Genomic DNA, 19,281 nt, shown 5'->3' with positions numbered 1-19,281 from the left:
CCAGCACCATTTATTAAATAGACTATCTTTACTCCACTGTAAATTCTTGCTTCCAATGTCATAGGTTAAATGACCGTATATGGATGGGTTTATTTCTGGGCTCTCTATTCTGTTCCATTGATCTATGTATCTGTTTTTATGCCAGTACCATACTGTTTTGATGACTGTAGCCTTGTAGTATGATTTGATGTCGGGTAGCATGATACCTCCCGCTTTGAACAATCTTAAGTTACATATTTAGTTTATAACTATGTTGCCTATAAGAGATTATACTACAGCTATATGTCTATAGGAGATTCTAATATTACTAGAAGACTAGAATTGAAAACAGTCAGAGTTGGAAGAAAAGGAGTTATATGTTCCCATTGTAAGCCTTGTTTATACTCTTCATTATTGGGGTTTCTACTGAGTGCATCCAAGTCTTGACAATAGAATCATTTATAGGGGTCCTCTTCCTAGAAAGGATTTGACTGCTTAATTTTTGTTCTTCACATTGCCATCCTCCCAGCTCATCAGGTGTGGCTGAAGTGGCAGTAACAGTCCCTGATACCATCACTGAGTGGAAGGCAGGGGCTCTCTGCCTGTCCAATGACACTGGACTTGGGCTCTCTCTTCCTGCCACTCTTCGAGCTTTCCAGCCCTTCTTTGTAGAGCTCACAATGCCCTACTCTGTGATCCGTGGAGAGGCCTTCGCACTCAAGGCCACTGTCCTAAACTACCTTCCCAAATGCATCCGGGTAAGGATGTCTCTTGAACATAAGATCAATTAAAAATTGTATTTCTAGGAATACTAACAAACTCCTGCAGAGGAAGAATACTATCAAAGATATTCATATGTTTATTCATAACTAGGGTTGCTGATATCTCCAAATACCAAATTGCAACAAGTTTCTGATCTGACCCTTATCACAGCCCTCTAAGGTTAGGAAGCTTGTGTAGCATGAAGATTTCTGACATGGACAACAAAAATCTATTAGGCTCCATTTTCATGCCTTAGATTCTTCAAGGTTTCATCCTCTACATTCCCATATATATAACTTGTCATGTATCATTAATCATATTTAAAAATTATTTGTGAGCATCTCACCTCTGCTGAAACCATACGGTTTATAAATTTTGTATACTCTGCTGGGAAAGCTCAGAGAATGGTCAGGTTTCCAGGTCAAAGAAGCAGAGCTCCCACAGGCAACATGGCGTCATGACTGTCCCTTGCCTCTGGTCCCACTGCATAAAAAAGCAGATTATACCAAAATACTAATATTTAGAGGTAAAATCTACCTCAAAGATACTAGGTCTTCATTTATATCATCTTCAATATTAGGCAACCTGAAATCTAGCCAATCCTCCAGTATGCTTTCTTTCAAGCCATTTTCCCGTTGGTCTCCTTCTTCCTCTGACCTTTTTATCTCTGTCTCATGTGTGGCTTCAGGTCAGTGTGAAGCTAGAAGCCTCTCCTGCATTCCTAGCTGTCCCAGTGGAGAAGGAACAAGAGTCTCACTGCATCTGTGAGAATGGCCAGCAAACTGTGTCCTGGGCAGTAACCCCAAAGTCATTAGGTGAGAAACAGTCTCCTAGAAACTACTCAACCCTATTTAAAGATTGTGTATCCATGGAATCTTTATATCCAGTTCTACTTCCCTCAGGTAAAGACACCCCACACACACAAATGGTAGGATGTTTTTCTTTGTCTTTCAACCTAGGATGTCTAAAAGGATATTCCCACTTCCCTCACCTCCAGTGATGATGCTCAGTATCACTATTCTCTAGTTTATGCTGCCTCCATTCCTGCTCCTGTGTTTTTGTAAAACAAACAAACAAAAGGTTACAGAACATTTATAAATCTTGGAGTTTAAAGGTGTGGAGGAAGGGAGAGATGGTGCTCATCTTTATTGGCCCTTTTTTCAGGCAATGTGAATTTCACCGTGAGCGCAGAGGCACTGGACTCTCAAGAACTGTGTGGGACCGAGGTGGCTGTGGTCCCTTCATATGGAAGGAAAGACACAATCATCAAGCCACTTTTGGTTGAAGTGAGTAAGCTTGCCCATTTGGTAGGGTACAATGAGGCAATAAAAGCAATGGTAAATCCAGTTGAGGTTCTACCTTTTAGGTAAGTAGGCCTAAATAACATATGGTCATGAGATATTTTATAATATGTTTTTATAGATAGATACAGATACCTGTATCTGCCTCAACCTCGATCTTTCCATCTCTGTCTCTTTAATTTATTTTCACATTTTCCCCTCACTTTCTCATCTAACAACTTGTCTCCTTCATATTGCTTTTACTTGTAGAATTTATTTATATAATACATTTGAAAATCAGTTCCAATTCTTCTTGACTATCAAGGAATTTGTGGGTCCCATATCATTATACATGTCCTGAAAGTCAGTCCATTCTCACCTCAACTTTTCTTTCTTTCCACCTAAAGCCTGAAGGACTGGAGAAAGAAGCAACATTCAACTCCTTGCTTTGTCCATCAGGTAAGAGTCAGCCTTCATAGTTAAAATAACATTGACTAAAATTTGTATAACATTTGAAGTTCCAAGAGTTTTATATGTTACTTCTACACTTTCCCTATGAGGTAAGTAAAACCCAAAGAACCATCAACCCATTTGACAAATGAGAAAGCTGTCTCTAGAGAGGTCGAGTAATCTGATCAGGAAAATATCCCTAGCTCACGCATTCTGAGTCTTTTTACTTACAGCACCTTTGCAAACACCAAACTTTCTGACCAGGGTATGATGTTCTTATAGGTAGAAAGTGGGTAGAATGAGAATATTGCCAAGAGGATATGTCCTTGAATTTAGTAATACAATATATGGGGAGCTGGATTCAGGCCACCCCACCACTGAGCTTTGCATAACCAACAGCATTTGATAGTGGGACCATGCTATTTCCCAAAGAAACAGTTGTCATAGCCTATACCATTACTGTCATATCAATATTTGATGCTAATCCTGTACCTAATACCCTATCAGGCATTTGGCAGGGACAAAAGAAGCTTACAGTAAAAGATATAATTTTATATTGATGGAGAATTTTCTAGTCTAAACAAAAACATTTATAGAAATTTAGTCCACTAAAAAATTTATCAACACAAAGTGTTCTTACCTCAAACCAATGTCAAATCAACATCATACATATGTTTCTTGCCTTTCTCTGTCTACCTACTAATTTCCGTTCACTATGATTTTTACATTGTCAAGACTTAAAATATATAAAATATGTTCTAAAAACACAATTGCCTGGTTGTTTAGCCTTATTTCTACTTTTAAGTGAATTTGGTGTTACTACAAAATCCCTTTATCATGGTTTCTCCTCCAATTCTGAGTTCTTCATTTTGATTTATCTCTTATGCATCTAGGGCTAATCATCAAATAGCTTTATTAAAATTAATTTTAATCACCCATGCAATACAAAAATATGTTCTCCTTTTAAAACAAAACAAAACAGAACTTCGTATTAAAGGTTAATGTCACCCCCTTAAAACTTTTCCCAATACTTTAATGATCATCCATGTACGTTTAGAAATAATATGTATAGATAAATTTGTGTATATATAATTTACATGTATGGCGTAAGTTTCATTCTATAACTTTCTTTTTTTTTTACTCAGTAACTTGTCTTAGATATTTATCCATGTTAAATTATAAATCTAGGTAATTCCTTTCAGTTACCTTTAATTCCATGCTATCAATGTATGACAGTTCTGCTTGGTTTATTAGCCATTCCTAAATTGGTTTTTCCAAGTATTTGCCAGAATGAATGAATGAGTGAATGAACGAATACATGCATACATACATACATACATACAGACTTCCTTGTGTACATATGCAAGTATGTCTACTTTCATACCAAAATATGAAATCCCAGATTAAGAGGCAATAAGTATATTTTTTAATTTTAATAGAACTAAAAAAATCTATCCCTTTATTACCTAAATACATTTATATTTCCACCAGTGTATATTCCCCATGATGATCACCATCACCTGTTACCATCAAAGTTTTTAATTTTCACCAAAAATTTGGATGGTATTATATATTGTTGTTTTAATTTATATTTCTCTAATCACAAGTGAGGATGAGCTTTTTTTGCATATTTGTGATTGCTTTCATATATTTTGACTTCATAATGGAGTAGTTTGTCTTTTTTCTGATTCAGCTGTATGATACTGAATCTTTATTGAATAAGTTGCAAATATTTTCTTTCACTTGGTAATTTGTCTTTTTACTTCACTTATAGCATGTTTCCTTATAGAAGTTTTTTTTTTTTGGAAAGTAAGAGACTTTTTTTTGACATACAAGTATGTATGTATTTAATACATAATTATATTAGGTATTTAATTACATGATTAAATTTAATTACATGACCATATGTAATTAATATAATTAATGAAACATACATAATTAATATATACAACTTGATGAGTTTGGAGATTTAAGTATACATCTGTGAAACTGTCACCGTAATCTATACCTTAAACCTATCTATCACCTCCAAGAGTTCCTTCCCATTCTCTTATTTATTGTTATATTTTGTGTGCGATAAGAATACTTAATATAAGATCTATCCTATTATCAAATGTTTAAGTGTACAATACAGGCTTTATGCTGTACAGTAGCTCTTTAGAACTAGTTCATCTTGCATAACTGAAACTTTGTACCCTTTGACAAAAGTTTTATTAATTTTATGAGGAAGGAATGTAGTATGAATATAAATACCACATTTTCTCTTTTTTTCAACTTCTTGTATTTCACCAACATTAAAATGGCAGTAAATGTATGTTTATCAGAAGCAATTATTTTATTTATTTTCAGTGAGTCAAATTCTGTTCATCTTCATGTCCACCCCCATGTCTAGGGCTTCCATAAAAATATTGTCTTCATATCTGGTGAAACACGATGGAAGTTAAGATGAGCATTATTGTAGAATTCAGGAACTTGCTGGATATCTTTATTTTGTTTATGTATATATAAGGGTTTTTTTTCCATACAACTATTGAGTAAGGAGGTTGGGAATGGACATTTAAATATATCTTATGATAACCATCTTGTGTTAGCCATAGGATGACATCATGGGTTCTTTTCAATTTGTAGACTTCTTTTGGAATGTAATTCTACATACACAGAGAAAAAAAAATTGGGGAAGGGAGAAGTTCTGGAAATCTCAGAATCCCATTCATACACACTTAAGATATAAAAATCTAGAATATTAAAAGAGAGACAACTTCTCAGACGTTTTGGTGTAAGGCATAGTTCGGACTTCTAGGTCTGAGAGCTCTTTGGGGAGATAGATAGCAGAAATAATTTTCATTATGGCTGATTCGTTTCTTTCTCTAGGTGCTGAGGTATCTGACAAAGTATCCCTGAAGCTGCCACCAAATTTGGTAGAAGAATCTGCCCGAGCCTCCTTCTCAGTTTTAGGTGAGTCTCTAGCCCTAGTAGAATATTCTACTATATTGACAGTTTGTACTATATCTCTTTTCCATAAATACTCTTTTAATTAGTTTCAGGTGTGCAAAACAATATAATAGTTAGACATTTATACCCCTCACAAAGTGATAACCCCCCTCCCCCAATCTACTACCCCTCTGACAGACATTGTATATAGCTGTTACAGTTCCACCGACTCTATTGTAAATACTTTTTCAAAATACCAAGTCTTTAACTTCTTTCTTCTCTCCTTTTTTTTTAAGATTTTTATTGGGGAATTGGGGCGATGGGAACAACACTGGGGAATTGGGGGAAGGGGAACAGACAAGTTGCTGTCGTCTTGTTCTTCACTCTAGTTGTGGAGGACGTCGCTTCACTGGCCCAAGTTGCCACCATCATTGCGCTCTTCCCGGGCGAGGCAGATCCGTCGCCGGCCTCTGGACGGCCGCTCACTGCAGCTGCTGGCCGCTCATGCTGGCTGCTGGCTACATATGGTAGCCCATGGCAACCCACTGCCACAGGAGCTACAGCCTATGCCATCGCCGGTGACTCACGGGCAGCCCAGCTCCAGGTTGAGCTGTTGTTCAGCATCTTAGCTGTAGAGGGCAGTGTCACCGGCCCTCATATGCGGGATCCAAACCGGGGCCCTCTGGCGTCCCAAGCCAGCTCCTAACCATCGCGCCACTCGGCCAGCCCCCTTCTCTCCTTTTTTAGGCATGTTTATTGCTTCCAATCATACTTCTATCCACGCAAGACTCACCTTTCCTAAAAGTCCTCATTTCTTTACTTCAGCTAATAATTTATTTCTTCTTAAAGATTCTGATAGGTTATAATCTATGAGCTTTATGACTTCTCATCTCTCCCATTCCCTAGGAGACATATTAGGCTCTGCCATGCGGAACACACAAAATCTCCTCCAAATGCCCTACGGCTGTGGAGAACAGAATATGGTCCTCTTTGCTCCTAACATCTACGTTCTGGATTATCTAAAAGAAACACAGCAATTGACTCCAGAGGTCAAGTCCAAGGCCATTGGCTACCTCAACACTGGTGAGTGATTAAATGAGTGAGTGAAAACTTCACAGTTATTACTTTAACAATAGATTCGATTTCCCAATAGGCTTGAGCTACTTATCAATACTATGATATGTTAGCTGATCATACTGTAACAGTTACTATGATAAGAATACTATGACAGCTAATTTCATTGTAACTATCCAGTGTCCAACCTCCAAAAAAATGTTTAAGACTCAGAACCTTTTAACATATGACAGCAAAATTTAAAAAATATCACAAGAGAGGCCAAGACAGTTTGGTATTTCTCTAGCACAACGTGTACAATAGGTCGTTTCATTAACCTTCCATTCCAGGTTACCAGAGACAGCTAACCTACAAGCACTATGATGGCTCCTATAGCACCTTTGGGGAGAACTATAGCAGGAGTGCAGGCAACACCTGGTAAGAGAGAGTTTTTTGAGCTTCTATCTTTATTCCAGCTCATTTACATTTATTATCATAATGACATTCACAGTAACCTTATCAGCTATGTATTATGAAACCTATAGATGGTTATACTAGATACCTCCACCAAGCTTAGCAAGGTAACAAGCAGATAAGCTAAGATTCACATACATGTATGTTACACTTGTGCCCAAAATTCATCCTGTTAATAATACATCAAGGTATTCTTTCTAAAATAGCTACTTTTTTCTAAAATAACTCCCATAACCGTGAGTTCTTTTTAATGATATGGCCAATGAATATATCATATAACTTCTAGATAAACCATGATCACTTCAGGTTATATTATGTTTTTTAGATCACACTCACCCAGTTGATACGAAACATTGTATTAAAATCCCTATGGCAAATCAGTATTAGAGATTGTTATTGCATGTAAGAGCTGTGTGTGAGAAGATTCTGCCATCTACAGAAGGAAATCTTTAAAGAGAAGAAAAATTTAAAGCCTTACTCAAAAAAATTAAGAAAAGTAACATTAGAAGTACTTAGACTCTTTATAGCAAAGAGAAAGTAAGTCAGCAAGGAAATAATGGATCTAGCAGATGAATCAAGGCGTCTAAAGGAGACCAGGGCTCTCAGTAAACAAGAATTTCTGCTAGATGACTTTCAATGTAAGAAGTGTCCAATGAAATCTGTTGCTGTGAAGTGGTTGTAGAAACACTGTAACAACAAAAATATCATCATCCCTTCCTCTCACCTCAGGCTCACTGCCTTTGTACTGAAGACTTTTGCCCAGGCTCGAGCTTACATCTTCATCGATGAAGCACACATTACCCAAGCCCTCACCTGGCTTTCCAACCATCAGAAGGACAATGGCTGTTTCAGAAGTTCTGGATCACTGCTCAACAATGCCATTAAGGTGAAGTGTTCTCAGAACTCGTTTTGATTTGTCCATTATGATGTGTACAAGGATGAGGAGAGGGGTAGTAACATAGGAATTCTTGAGGGAAGGTATCAAAGGAAAATAAAATCTGGATAGCTCCAAGAAAGAGGGGATGGCACTTAGGTTGGTGATGGTATGGTTCCCCATGGGGGTGAATATGGGTAAGGATAAATTCCATGACACAGCAGAAAACAAAGAACTGATTAAAAGCCTTCTCAGAAGTTAAATGACTCAAATCTCTCTCTCTCACTCATGGTTACAGGGTGGAGTAGAAGATGAAGAGACTCTCTCCGCCTATATTACCATAGCCCTCCTAGAGATTCCTCTTCCCATCACGGTAGGCACCACCTCCTTCCCCTGCTGAAGCTGAGTTTCGGATACAATGCTGACCTGCTGTTTGAAATATCATCCTACTAAAAGCCAAGTATCAGCTTTCCTTCTATGCAATGCCAGTGCTTCTCAGATCAACAGAGAATTTGGTCAATCCATTAAGATTTACACTTTCCCAGCGATGCCTCTAGGCTATTTCTCCACTAAAACCACACACACACACACACACACACACACACACACACTGACTTCTAAAGGTATGTCTTATATGCCTGCCTTGTGAATGTGAGAATAAGAGATAAAAAATACTGTTCTCTCTATCCATAAGAATGAGGCTAGATGGACAAATGCATTTGAAAACCTTCCTTACCTCCTGTGCTGCGGTTTACCTGGGAATGTCAGCCTCCCTGTCACACAGCTCTCGTCTTCTTGTTCTCCCTTCACAGCACCCTGTTGTCCGCAATGCCATATTCTGCCTTGAGTCAGCATGGAAGTCAGCAAAGGAAAGACCCCATGGAAGCCATGTCTACACCAAGGCACTGTTGGCCTATGCTTTTGCCCTGGCGGGTAACCAGGAAAAAAGAAGCGAAGTACTCCAATCACTTAATGAGGAAGCAGTGAAGGAAGGTGAGAACACACCTGAAATCTTTCTCCCATCCCACATTCTCTACTATATTGCAAATATCCTCTACACCTACCTCCTGTGATCCCTTCCCCCTCTCTGCTTCTGTCTAGAGATCATTAGAAAATCTAGGATTTCTTAATGAAGTCACACATCAAAGGGAAAGAGGCAGTATACCGTACTAGTGCACTACTACCTCCGGAGACCAGCTCCAAAATGTATTACATATGTGACCTTGAGCAGGTCACTTAACTTATCTGTGTTTCAGCTCCTTCATCACTAAAACGAGGATAATAATAGGATTGACCTCATAGTGTTGTTGTCAGAGTTAAATGCGTTAATACATGTAAAGCACTTAGTAGAGTACATGGCACATAGTAAGTGCTATAAAAGTACGACCTACTATGATTAGGATACCAGTTCTTAATACATACCCAGCTCTTACCTGGTGCAGCATGTCATCTTGAACATAACAAAGGACTGAAGGAAGTAATCCCATGAATAAATTCGGGTATTTTATGCTCATTTCACAAGACTGATAATGTTAACAGATCTATTCATATTCACACAATACTTCTATGCAAACAATGGTCTATATGGGGGGAGCCAAGGAAATAGAAAATAAAATGCAAACGATAACAAGATATCCAATAAAACATATTCTACCTTTCTCCCTCGACAATGCCATTAATTATTTCTTCTTAAAATTGTATTGGGAAATATTTCAGATATGCAAAAAGGCATAAAGAATAATTAGCAAACACCTTTATACTTCCCTCCCAGCTTAAGAAATAAAATATTACCAGTGTAGGAAAAATTCCCTGTGTCATTACAGTTTCTGTGGATTTCTTCATATTTTACTGCATATGTATCCCTAAGTAATATTCAAAATTTTTACATGTTGTTCATCTTTAGATACACAGTATCATACTTTTGAGTATTTCTGCACCTTGATTTCTTGTCTGTTTGCTTTTTTTTTTAAGTTCACCATTATGCTAATAAGAGTCCCCTATGTCGGTGCCTGTATCTCTAGTTCATTAATTTTCACTGCTGCATAATATATTACAATACATAGAAAGGTCATAGTTTATAGAGAGACTCTCTCCTCATGGATCTTCCTTGTTTTTTATTTGTTGCTATAACAAACCATGCTACAGTGAACACATACATGACAGATAACGTCACAACCAGGAAATGACCACCGCCAGTGAGAGAACTTGCTCTGCTATTTTGCACCTAACGATAGCAACCATTTGAAAATTTAGATGACTATGGGCTTCTGACTCCAGCACCATTCTCTGCCTTAGCCTGGCTGAAACAAACCACGTTCAGATTTACATAGAAGGAAAAGCATCTAGATAAGTTTCAAGAGATTGTAATAGGAATGCAATCCTTACTTCAGCCCTGGCTTGGGCACTTTCACCTTAAATTAAATGTGAATATGTAGTCACTTGTAAATCTCTTTTTCTCACTCCCAGATAATTCTGTCCACTGGACACGGCCTCAGAAACCCAAGGCACCAAATGAGCATTTTTACCAACCCCAGGCTCCCTCTGCTGAGGTGGAGATGACGTCCTATGTGCTCCTTGCTCAACTCACAGCCCAGTCTGCCCTAACCTCAGAGGAGCTGACATCCGCATCGCACATTGTGAAGTGGATCACAAAGCAACAGAATTCCCAAGGAGGCTTCTCTTCCACCCAGGTCTGTGACTTGCCAGAACCTTTTACTTCACCTTCAAGCATCAAATGGTTTGAACAAGATATAAACATATCCAAAAATCAAAAATAAAGATGAGAGTAGCTTGAAACAAAGAAAACAATTATTGGTATTCAGGAATAGTGAGAAATAAGGGGAAGTGAAAGTCAAAGAGAGCTAAAAAGAAAATGCCTAGAATTTTGGCACCTATCCCTTTGTTATTATCACAGTATCTTCTTTCCAACAACAACTCTACCTCCCTAAAGCAATAATGGGGCACCACTATCAATAGCCATAGCAGAATGAATTTAAAAATATACTATTCTTTTGGAAATTCTAAGAGTCCCTTTAAAACTGCTCCCAGGAACACTACTCATAATCTCTCCAACTGGTTTCTTCTAAAACTGATGCATTTCATGCTTTCTTTATACACTTCTAAATATGCAAACACGTGTTCATCAGGAGCATAAAGAACTATCTTTTTTCATCCAACCTTCTGAGCTTAACTGTATAATTTTAATCTAAGAAATCCATCAGTATGCACACAGGAGGAAGTTTCATCTTCAGAGAATTTAGATGTCAGCCTATGTTCCCTAAAAGAGAAAGAAAATGTGACAAAACGCCATCACATCCTTTTTCCATTGTACATAATGTTTTGTTTTTCCATCTGAATGGAAAAAAAAATGAGTAATTTTATTAGAATGGTTAGCACTCATTTCTTACAAATATATTATTGAAAGGATGTCATCCAGGTTAAGTGCTGTTGAGAACTGAAAATATAAACATGAGTAGGGGAATTCAAACTTCCAGTGAAAAAGAAAGAACCAAATAAAAATGTCAATAAATCAAGGAAATAATTATAATTGTTTATTTCCTTTGGAGAAACTGAAACATGACCTTGATCATGCCTGCAAAGGACATTGGGTTCTTTCAGGGCACTGACCTCAGCAACACAGAATTTAATTTGGGGCGAGAGTCCAACTGAACATTGGTTTGGGGGTGGTGGCAGATACGACCACAGATGTCAAGTAAGATAGTAGCTAATGCCAATAAATGAGTCCCACTCACATATATTTTCTACATTTCATATCCCACATATATTTATAGAAAGAAAGAGGCCAATTTTCCAAGAAATAAACTTTCAGGCATATAGACTAAAAACATCTAGTTATATGAAGGTTATGGTTCTGTCATCTCTCTAAGGATTATAACCAATATTGAAATTAGAACTCCACTATTTAAGTACCGTATTTGCCGGCGTATAAGACGACTGGGCGTATAAGACGACCCCCTAACATTTCCACTCAAAATACAGAGTTTGTTATATACTCGCCGTATAAGACTACCCCCTCTTCCGCACACCTTCCACACACCAAATAAAAGGTAAAACAATATCAGATTTGATTTCAACATTTATATTCAAATGCTTATGACATGCAGGAAAACTGTCACAAGGCTGTATGTAATCAAACATATACATAAATCGCGATTCGCGATTTTGCGCTATCATACTGGGTGTATGGTCCGGCTGTGTGCGATTTTGCGAGTGTGGTAAAATCGCATAACAGCAAAATCGCATAACAGCCGAGCATACACCCAGCAGCGCTGCTGATGCCTGAACGGTATGTGGAATGAAGTGGGCGGGCATCGGGAGGCCACTATGGCACGGGGCAAGCACTATGGGCAGTCTATCTGAAGTGTACCTGGCGTATAAGACGACCCCCCACTTGGAGGCATATTTTTCAGGGCCAAAAAATCGTCTTATACGCCGGCAAATACGGTAGTGAGGGAAACGGGAAGTAGGAAATCCAAACCCCTTTTGTGGCAGCTACCACGGGCCTCTGAACCCTCGTTATCATGTCCAGGCCGTTCACCCACTTGTCCCTTCCAGGATACAGTGGTGGCGCTCCATGCGTTGTCCAAGTATGGAGCGGCCACCTTCACCAGCACTGGGAAGGCTGCACAGGTGACCATACAATCTGCGGAGACATTTTCCAAAAATTTCCAAGTAGACAACAACAATCGCCTGCTACTCCAGCAGATTTCATTGCCAAAGGTGCCTGGAGAATACAGCATGACAGTGACAGGAGAAGGATGTGTCTACCTTCAGGTGAGACTCTTGGGGCAGATAAGGACACAGGGTCCACAGTAACCATTCTCGCCGAAAAGTCCTAATTCAGGAAATGATGGAGCAAACCAAAGAAAGAGTTGAGGAAGCTGGGAGCAATCCTGGGGAAGGGAGAAACAGATTTTTGTCTTTGATGTTCCACAGACATCCTTGAAATACAATGTTGTCCCAGAAAAGGAAGACTTCCCATTTGCTTTGGAGGTGCAGACTCTGCCCCAAACTTGTGATGGACCCAAAGCCCACACCAGCTTCCAGATTTCACTTCAAGTCAGGTAAGACCTTTTGACTGAAACACCTAATTCTGGGTGTAACAACCCATCTTCTTACTGGCACTCCTCATTAAGCAGAGCAGTGTGACAGCAAACGTTTGCACTAAATTTATTGAAAAAGTAATATGTTCTCAGGTTGATACAGAATTTCTCAGTGATGGGGTTTACCTTGTACATCCCCTGCCTCCAGAATCTATTATTGTCAAACTTTATTATTTAAAGGTTTTTCGTTTCCCTCAATAATAATTAAATCAAGAATGTTACCCCTTGCCTCTGACCTGATCTTCTGATTTATAATGTAATGAGTCATCCTAATTTCATTCTATTATGAAATCCTATATTATTTTTGCTCTATCCAGAACAGAGAAGAGAAATTTTTGGAAAGCGTGACTAGAAAGTAGTGACTCTCTAGTTAGGATTCCTGCTAGCAATAATTAAATGAAAATAATAGTTTTGGGGAAAATACATAGATATGCAGCAATAGTCAAATAGTCGCAGGACTTATTCGTCCCCAAGAATATTATAACCTGGTTGAGGATACTGTTCAGGGAAAAAAAAAGTTAAGATAAAGTATATGTAACAAATAACAGGCATAGATTAGAGGTCTCAAGCCCAGCTATGCATCACTTGTAGAGCTTTCTTAAAATGCGGATACTCACAGTCCACACACGTGAAATTCTGATGCATCATGTCTAGAGTAGGGCTGCTCTCTGTGGCTTTAACAGGATTCCTGAAGATTCCAGTGCACAGCCAGTTTTCTGAACCACTGGATGGACTATTCAGAAAGCCTCACATGCACCTTTCAGGGCTGTTGAGTGCTTAATGTGAACACAGAAAAAGAGACTATTTAATAACACAGAAAACCCCAATTCCTTCCTTCCCTGGGTCTTCAGTTACACTGGCAGCCGCCCTGTCTCCAATATGGCGATTGTTGATGTGAAGATGGTATCTGGCTTCATTCCCCTGAAACCAACAGTGAAAACGGTAGGTTTACTACAAGCCCAGGAGTCCCTATTTTGTTTCATGTTTTATGTATCTCCAGACTAAGACAATATAAATATTAAAATCCTATTAAATCAATCTCTATGAAAAACTTATTCTACTTCCTCCAAACTCATAACTATAATTTAGCATGTTTGTATCGGTGCCCACCATTTGTATAACATTCGGTTAGGAGCCAAATCTACTAGGAAAAGAAAATGGCAGCAGATTTCCTGCTTTCATGGTGCTTAGACTCCTGTTAAGAAGATAAAGCAGGAGCTCCAGTGGCACAATCAGTTAGTGCGCGGTACTTACACAGAAGATAAAGCATCGACATATGAACCAGTAAAAAAAAATACGGAAATGACAGATTCACATAAACTGTGATAATACAGAAATTCAGACAAGAATGGGATTGCTGTAAGTTAGAGCAAGCAAAAGAAGTAAAAAAAAGGAACTTCCTTCATTAAGGAATAGAAATGTGAATTGAACCTTGAAATATGGGTAATTCCCAAGTTTTAGTTTTAGGGTGTTTCGTTCTCTTTTCTTCAGACAAATCAATTTTACACATAGGCCATGTGTTATACTAATATTAAACTGTGCATCCCAGTTATCTTTCGTTTTTAATTTTACCACATTATTGTCTTTACATACAAAAAACACTGGGAGAAATTTTACCCTCAGGCTTAATTTGATAATAAAAATTCTTTCTTCTGGGTTTCCCCAGGGCTTTCTTCTGTTTATTAACATTTAAAGTGTCTTAATTCTCTTCAGCTTGAAAGATCTGATGATGTGAGCCGAACAGAAGTCAGCACCAACCATGTTTTGATTTACCTGGATAAGGTGAGAGCCTTGCCACTCTAGTTGCAAAAAATATAGATAATAATCTCCCTAAGGGAGGTGTCTGGGAAGTGAATGAAGGCCTTTTGGAGACATCACCTCCATGCTAAATATTTCAGAATTCTAATATTACTCCAGTAATATCCCCTCTCCTTTATATTTCACCTGGGACTATGGAAAAAAATGGCTTATTATAATATTAGGATATGAATATTTCTAGGACCCCATAAGCAAGAAATTCTTCACAAAATGTGCTTATTATGTCCTCAAGTAATTTTGAAGCTATTGATTAATGTAAGGAAATAACCATTGGGATTAGTTAATTATTATATGAACAACATATCAGCAATATAAAAGGGGAAAATACTGTCAATCTCAGCAAGGACTTGGACCATAAAATAATAAGATCAGTCCACCAATAAACCAAGTTCATTTTATAGTTGTGTGTGGTAGCATAGTTCACTCATTTATAGATTGATGGATAGTGTAGTTTACAAATTTATGAAACTTAACAAGCCTGCAGTAATCAATCTTTTATAGTTTTTTGAGTCAACACAACAAGATGGAGAAATGAAACTGTACCAAGTCTCTGGATATTCATAAATGAACATGTGAACGAATGTGTAACTACTGAACCTATAAAAATCATATATCATTCACCCTCTATGAATAGGGCCATACGAGTATAGTAGCATTGATGGGAGTAAATGAATTGTTTCAGTTATCTAAGAAATAATTGAGGGAGGTTTTCGTCCACTCTGGGAGCTTTCTGCAAAATTTAAGAACCCTGTTAGTTGACAAAGAGGTTTTGGTTTTTTTCCCCAAAAAACAAATGAACACTTAAACTCATTCAAAGAAGAGAAGAAACCTCCCTAGAGGCTCATTGAATTCCCTTTTGCTTTCTAGGTGACAAATCAGACACAGAGTTTGTCGTTCATGGTTGTACAAGATATCCCAGTACAAGATCTGAAACCAGCCATAGTGAAAGTCTATGATTATTATGAGACAGGTGAGTGTGAGCAAATTTCACATAGAAATTAAGTTCTTGATCACAGAAATTTAGATTTGAGAAATGTGTAGGGGCAATTCATTACACCGACAGCTCTGATCACTTCATTTGTCTCCATCAAGTGTGAGTGTCCTGTCTTTGCCGTCTGTACATACATTGTAGAAACTACCTATAGCATAAAAATATCAACTAATACAAAACACCTGTAGGATATTTAGTTCCCTTTTCTACAGATGAATCAACTATACGACAATATTAGATTTAAATAAGTATAATATTAAATTGTCCTTCAGGAGTTTAGAGTAAAGAGAAACATGCTGTATTAAAGAAGTTAATAATATGAGATAGCAAACAACCCATCAAATGAATGATGCTGATGTTTCTGACACAACAGAGCTCTTCCCACAGTAAAGATTCTTTCACTGACCTGTATCTCATAGATGTTTGCTTTCCCTCTCACGTCACCTAATGATTTTTGTTTTTGTTCAGATGAGTTTGCGATTGCTGAGTACAATGCTCCTTGTAGCGAAGGTAAGCAGTTCACACTCCTTCCAAATGCAGTCAGAACCCCTTTGGCTTGTCCCTCAAATCTCCTCCATAAAATTATGCTTAAATATTATTCATAGACATCCTATTGCTCACAGTGCAACTTATTATAGAAAAGTGCATTTATTTGAACAGGGTCACTGATGGTCAATCAAACCTCAGATAGTTCATGGGGTTGCTTATTTAATAATTATAAGTAATTGAACTTGATTCCCACTAGACTAATTGGGCTTCCTTAGGCGCTATGATGCCCATCTAAGGGAAGAAATAATCCCTGCCCAGGAAACCCAAGTCTATTTTAATTTTCTCTTCTTACCACTGTCACAGATCATGGAAACGCTTGAAGATCATGTCAATGAAAAGTGCTCTGCTGGAGTCCCCGTTCCAAAGACTCAGATCTCCATGGGGGGAAAAAAAGTTTTTATATCTCTAAAGCTTTAATGAATAAACCATTTTTTCTAGTCAAACTTTATCATTGTATCCTTATTCATTCAACAAACAGTTATTACATTTCAATATGACTCCCAATAGAATCCTGAAATAAAAATTCATAGCAATTAAGGGCTGAGAGATTTCAGAAAATGGAAAATGTTACAGTGCTGTTGGTCTGAGTAGGCTTCACATAAGGGTGGCAGGGGAAAGAAGTAAGTATTAATTATGCACTAAGAGGGTGTAAAGTGTGTTTGCTTATGGAAATACCCTAAGAAAAACCCAAACAGTAGATTTTTATAATAAAATAAAAGACTGACTTGACTAGAAAAGATTTTCCACATTAAAGGGAAGTAATGAAATACAAAGTTGAATAAGTCACATCAGGAGGCAGCATAATTAACTGGAACTTGACCTGAATTGGAAGTTTTGTGTCCTCAGTAGAACCAAGCTATCATTGACAGATATGAATAATTAGTCAGTTAAAGTTGGGTTTCAGATTCAATAAAAGGGTAACAGATTGAAAATGTTGAAGGGGGTGATATACGTAGAAAAGAATTCTCTTAGAAGATTATAATAGAGAGTACTCAAAGCCCAACTCCGAGTATTATATTGCAGCATCTTTTTTCTGGAACTTTGAGCCAGGATCAAAGAATAGATATAAACACAAGGAGGTATTCAGATACAGTAGGTATTGAAGTTATCTATCCTATGGATGGAGGGGCAGAAGTTCCAGGTGTTTGTAGAGAAGGTCTCTGGGAAAGTCCTAGGAGTCCTAGTTTTCATTTGGTTTAATTTGACAGAAGCCTGGATGGTAGAAGCTAAGGTCTATAAAGGACTTTGAAGTTCAAGCATCCTTAGCTCTGTCTCCAGGCTAAGGAAAAAAAAAAGATAAAAGATAAAAGCTATCACTTTTGTGCTGGGTTCTACTCTAAGCACCTGTGCTTACCATTATCAACCCTATGAAATAAGTACTATTATAACAAATGATGAAACTGAGGCACAGAGCAATGTACCTTACCCAAAGCTACTCATTTAATAAATGGCAGAACCAGAATTCAATATCAAAAAGTCTGGCTTCTGTGTCCACGCTCATAACCTCAAACCATGCTGTCTCTCAACCCACTTCAGAAAACAATGCCAAGAGAAAACCTTTGTCAGAGCCAAATAAACATTACAACAAGTGTTAATTAAGCATCAACCCAGGGCACGGAATATGAAAGAAATTAAGGGTATAGCGAAAGGAAACAAGCTTTAATTACAATAAATTCTATCGGTTCTAGTCCCTTTTTTCTTTGTTCACATGGAAATCATGATTACAAATGTGCTTAAAGGGTATTCTTGTTGCAAATCATTAGTTGCCTCTCCTGGACCAAGAAGACTCATTCCCAAAACATTTACTGATTTAATGTGCTTCCCCTGCGCTTGTCCCAATTCTGAAGGCTTAGCAGAAGCTCTGAGAGGCCCTTTTTCACATGCAGTAATGAAAGATAGCCACAAGGTGGCAGTAAAGATTTAAAAATATTAGTACTGCTGCTTTATTAATTATTGAAAAACCTGTAAAAAAATTTTAAGTTAGGCAAAGGGAATAGAGAAGGAGAGGAATAAAATCATGGAAACTTAAAATTAGAAGATAACAAAATAAGGTCCTGGCACAAATTGTCCTTACCTGTGGGCAGAATTGCATTCACAATCCTAGAAATAGTTAACTGATTTTATTTTGGGGAGGCAGGGGAGGGTTAGAATTAGTGTATCCCATAAGAAATACTACATTTCTTTTTTTCTATAAAATGAAATGTGACTCTAAATCCCAGTCCCAGTAGACTACAGGAAGTTTATCTCAGGTATTCCGGGGTTCTTCCCACCTGGTAAGCTAATGCAGGATCAAGCAGTTGCACTCCACTCCGCAGCAGTCACCTGTCTGCAGTCCACGTGGTTGTTTTGGATCCACTCTGTGGCCTCCCTGTCATTTTGGGGGATAAGAATCTTTGACAAATCTGACGTCCAGCCTTCCGGGTGCTCCATGCAGACCTTCCTTCTGAAATCCCCCCCAAATCCACTGACCTCAATCTTTTCCATCCTCGAAGAATTGTTGGAGTCTAGGGACATGTTGAAACCCTCTAGTCATTTTAGTCACATAAACCTTAATCTCTTAGTTGGCTTTTTTGTTTCTCAAATTCTGTTATTCTCCTAATGCTTTATTCTTTTAAAATCAAAAGCCAGGAAACCCTGTCCCAAACCTCCCTTGAAGTTCAATTCTATTGGATTTTCTACCTAGACAGTTTGTGAACAAAGAGAGTTTTATTTCTTCTTTACCAATCTGTATGCCTTTTCTTCTTGTCGTATTGCATTAGCTAGGACTTGCAAGAGGACGTTGGATAAGAATGGTTAGAGGTGATATCCTTGTCTTGTTCTGAATTTTAGGGAAAAACATCTAGTCAATCACCATTAGTATAACGTTAGCTCAAGTTGAGGATATTCCCCTAAATTCCTAGTTGGATGAGAGTTTTTATCATGAATGGGTGTTGGATTTTGTCAAATGCTTTTCTGCACATATTGGTATAATAATATGATTTTTCTTTTTTAGACTGT

General features: G+C 37.8%; 1 protein-coding gene across 1 annotated transcript in view; it reads left to right on the top strand.

Moving 5' to 3' along the window:
* Positions 1-16,732, top strand: part of A2M (alpha-2-macroglobulin) — a 44,768-nt gene extending 28,036 nt beyond the window's left edge. The window contains exons 17-34 of the mRNA XM_019626163.1: positions 509-737; positions 1,430-1,556; positions 1,906-2,027; positions 2,429-2,480; positions 5,343-5,426; positions 6,309-6,485; positions 6,806-6,893; positions 7,659-7,815; positions 8,102-8,176; positions 8,616-8,796; positions 10,270-10,493; positions 12,379-12,597; positions 12,760-12,887; positions 13,778-13,868; positions 14,640-14,708; positions 15,612-15,714; positions 16,204-16,245; positions 16,588-16,732. Of these exons, the coding sequence (XP_019481708.1) occupies positions 509-737; positions 1,430-1,556; positions 1,906-2,027; positions 2,429-2,480; positions 5,343-5,426; positions 6,309-6,485; positions 6,806-6,893; positions 7,659-7,815; positions 8,102-8,176; positions 8,616-8,796; positions 10,270-10,493; positions 12,379-12,597; positions 12,760-12,887; positions 13,778-13,868; positions 14,640-14,708; positions 15,612-15,714; positions 16,204-16,245; positions 16,588-16,604 (2,185 nt within the window). The 3' untranslated portion in view covers positions 16,605-16,732. The remainder of the gene's footprint in view (positions 1-508; positions 738-1,429; positions 1,557-1,905; positions 2,028-2,428; positions 2,481-5,342; positions 5,427-6,308; positions 6,486-6,805; positions 6,894-7,658; positions 7,816-8,101; positions 8,177-8,615; positions 8,797-10,269; positions 10,494-12,378; positions 12,598-12,759; positions 12,888-13,777; positions 13,869-14,639; positions 14,709-15,611; positions 15,715-16,203; positions 16,246-16,587) is intronic.
* The last annotated feature ends 2,549 nt before the right edge of the window (positions 16,733-19,281 follow it).

The sequence above is a fragment of the Hipposideros armiger genome, unplaced genomic scaffold (genome assembly GCF_001890085.2).
Source record: "Hipposideros armiger isolate ML-2016 unplaced genomic scaffold, ASM189008v1 scaffold_662, whole genome shotgun sequence".
Classification (NCBI taxonomy): Eukaryota; Metazoa; Chordata; class Mammalia; order Chiroptera; family Hipposideridae; genus Hipposideros; species Hipposideros armiger.
This window is presented reverse-complemented; position numbering and strand designations above follow the sequence as displayed.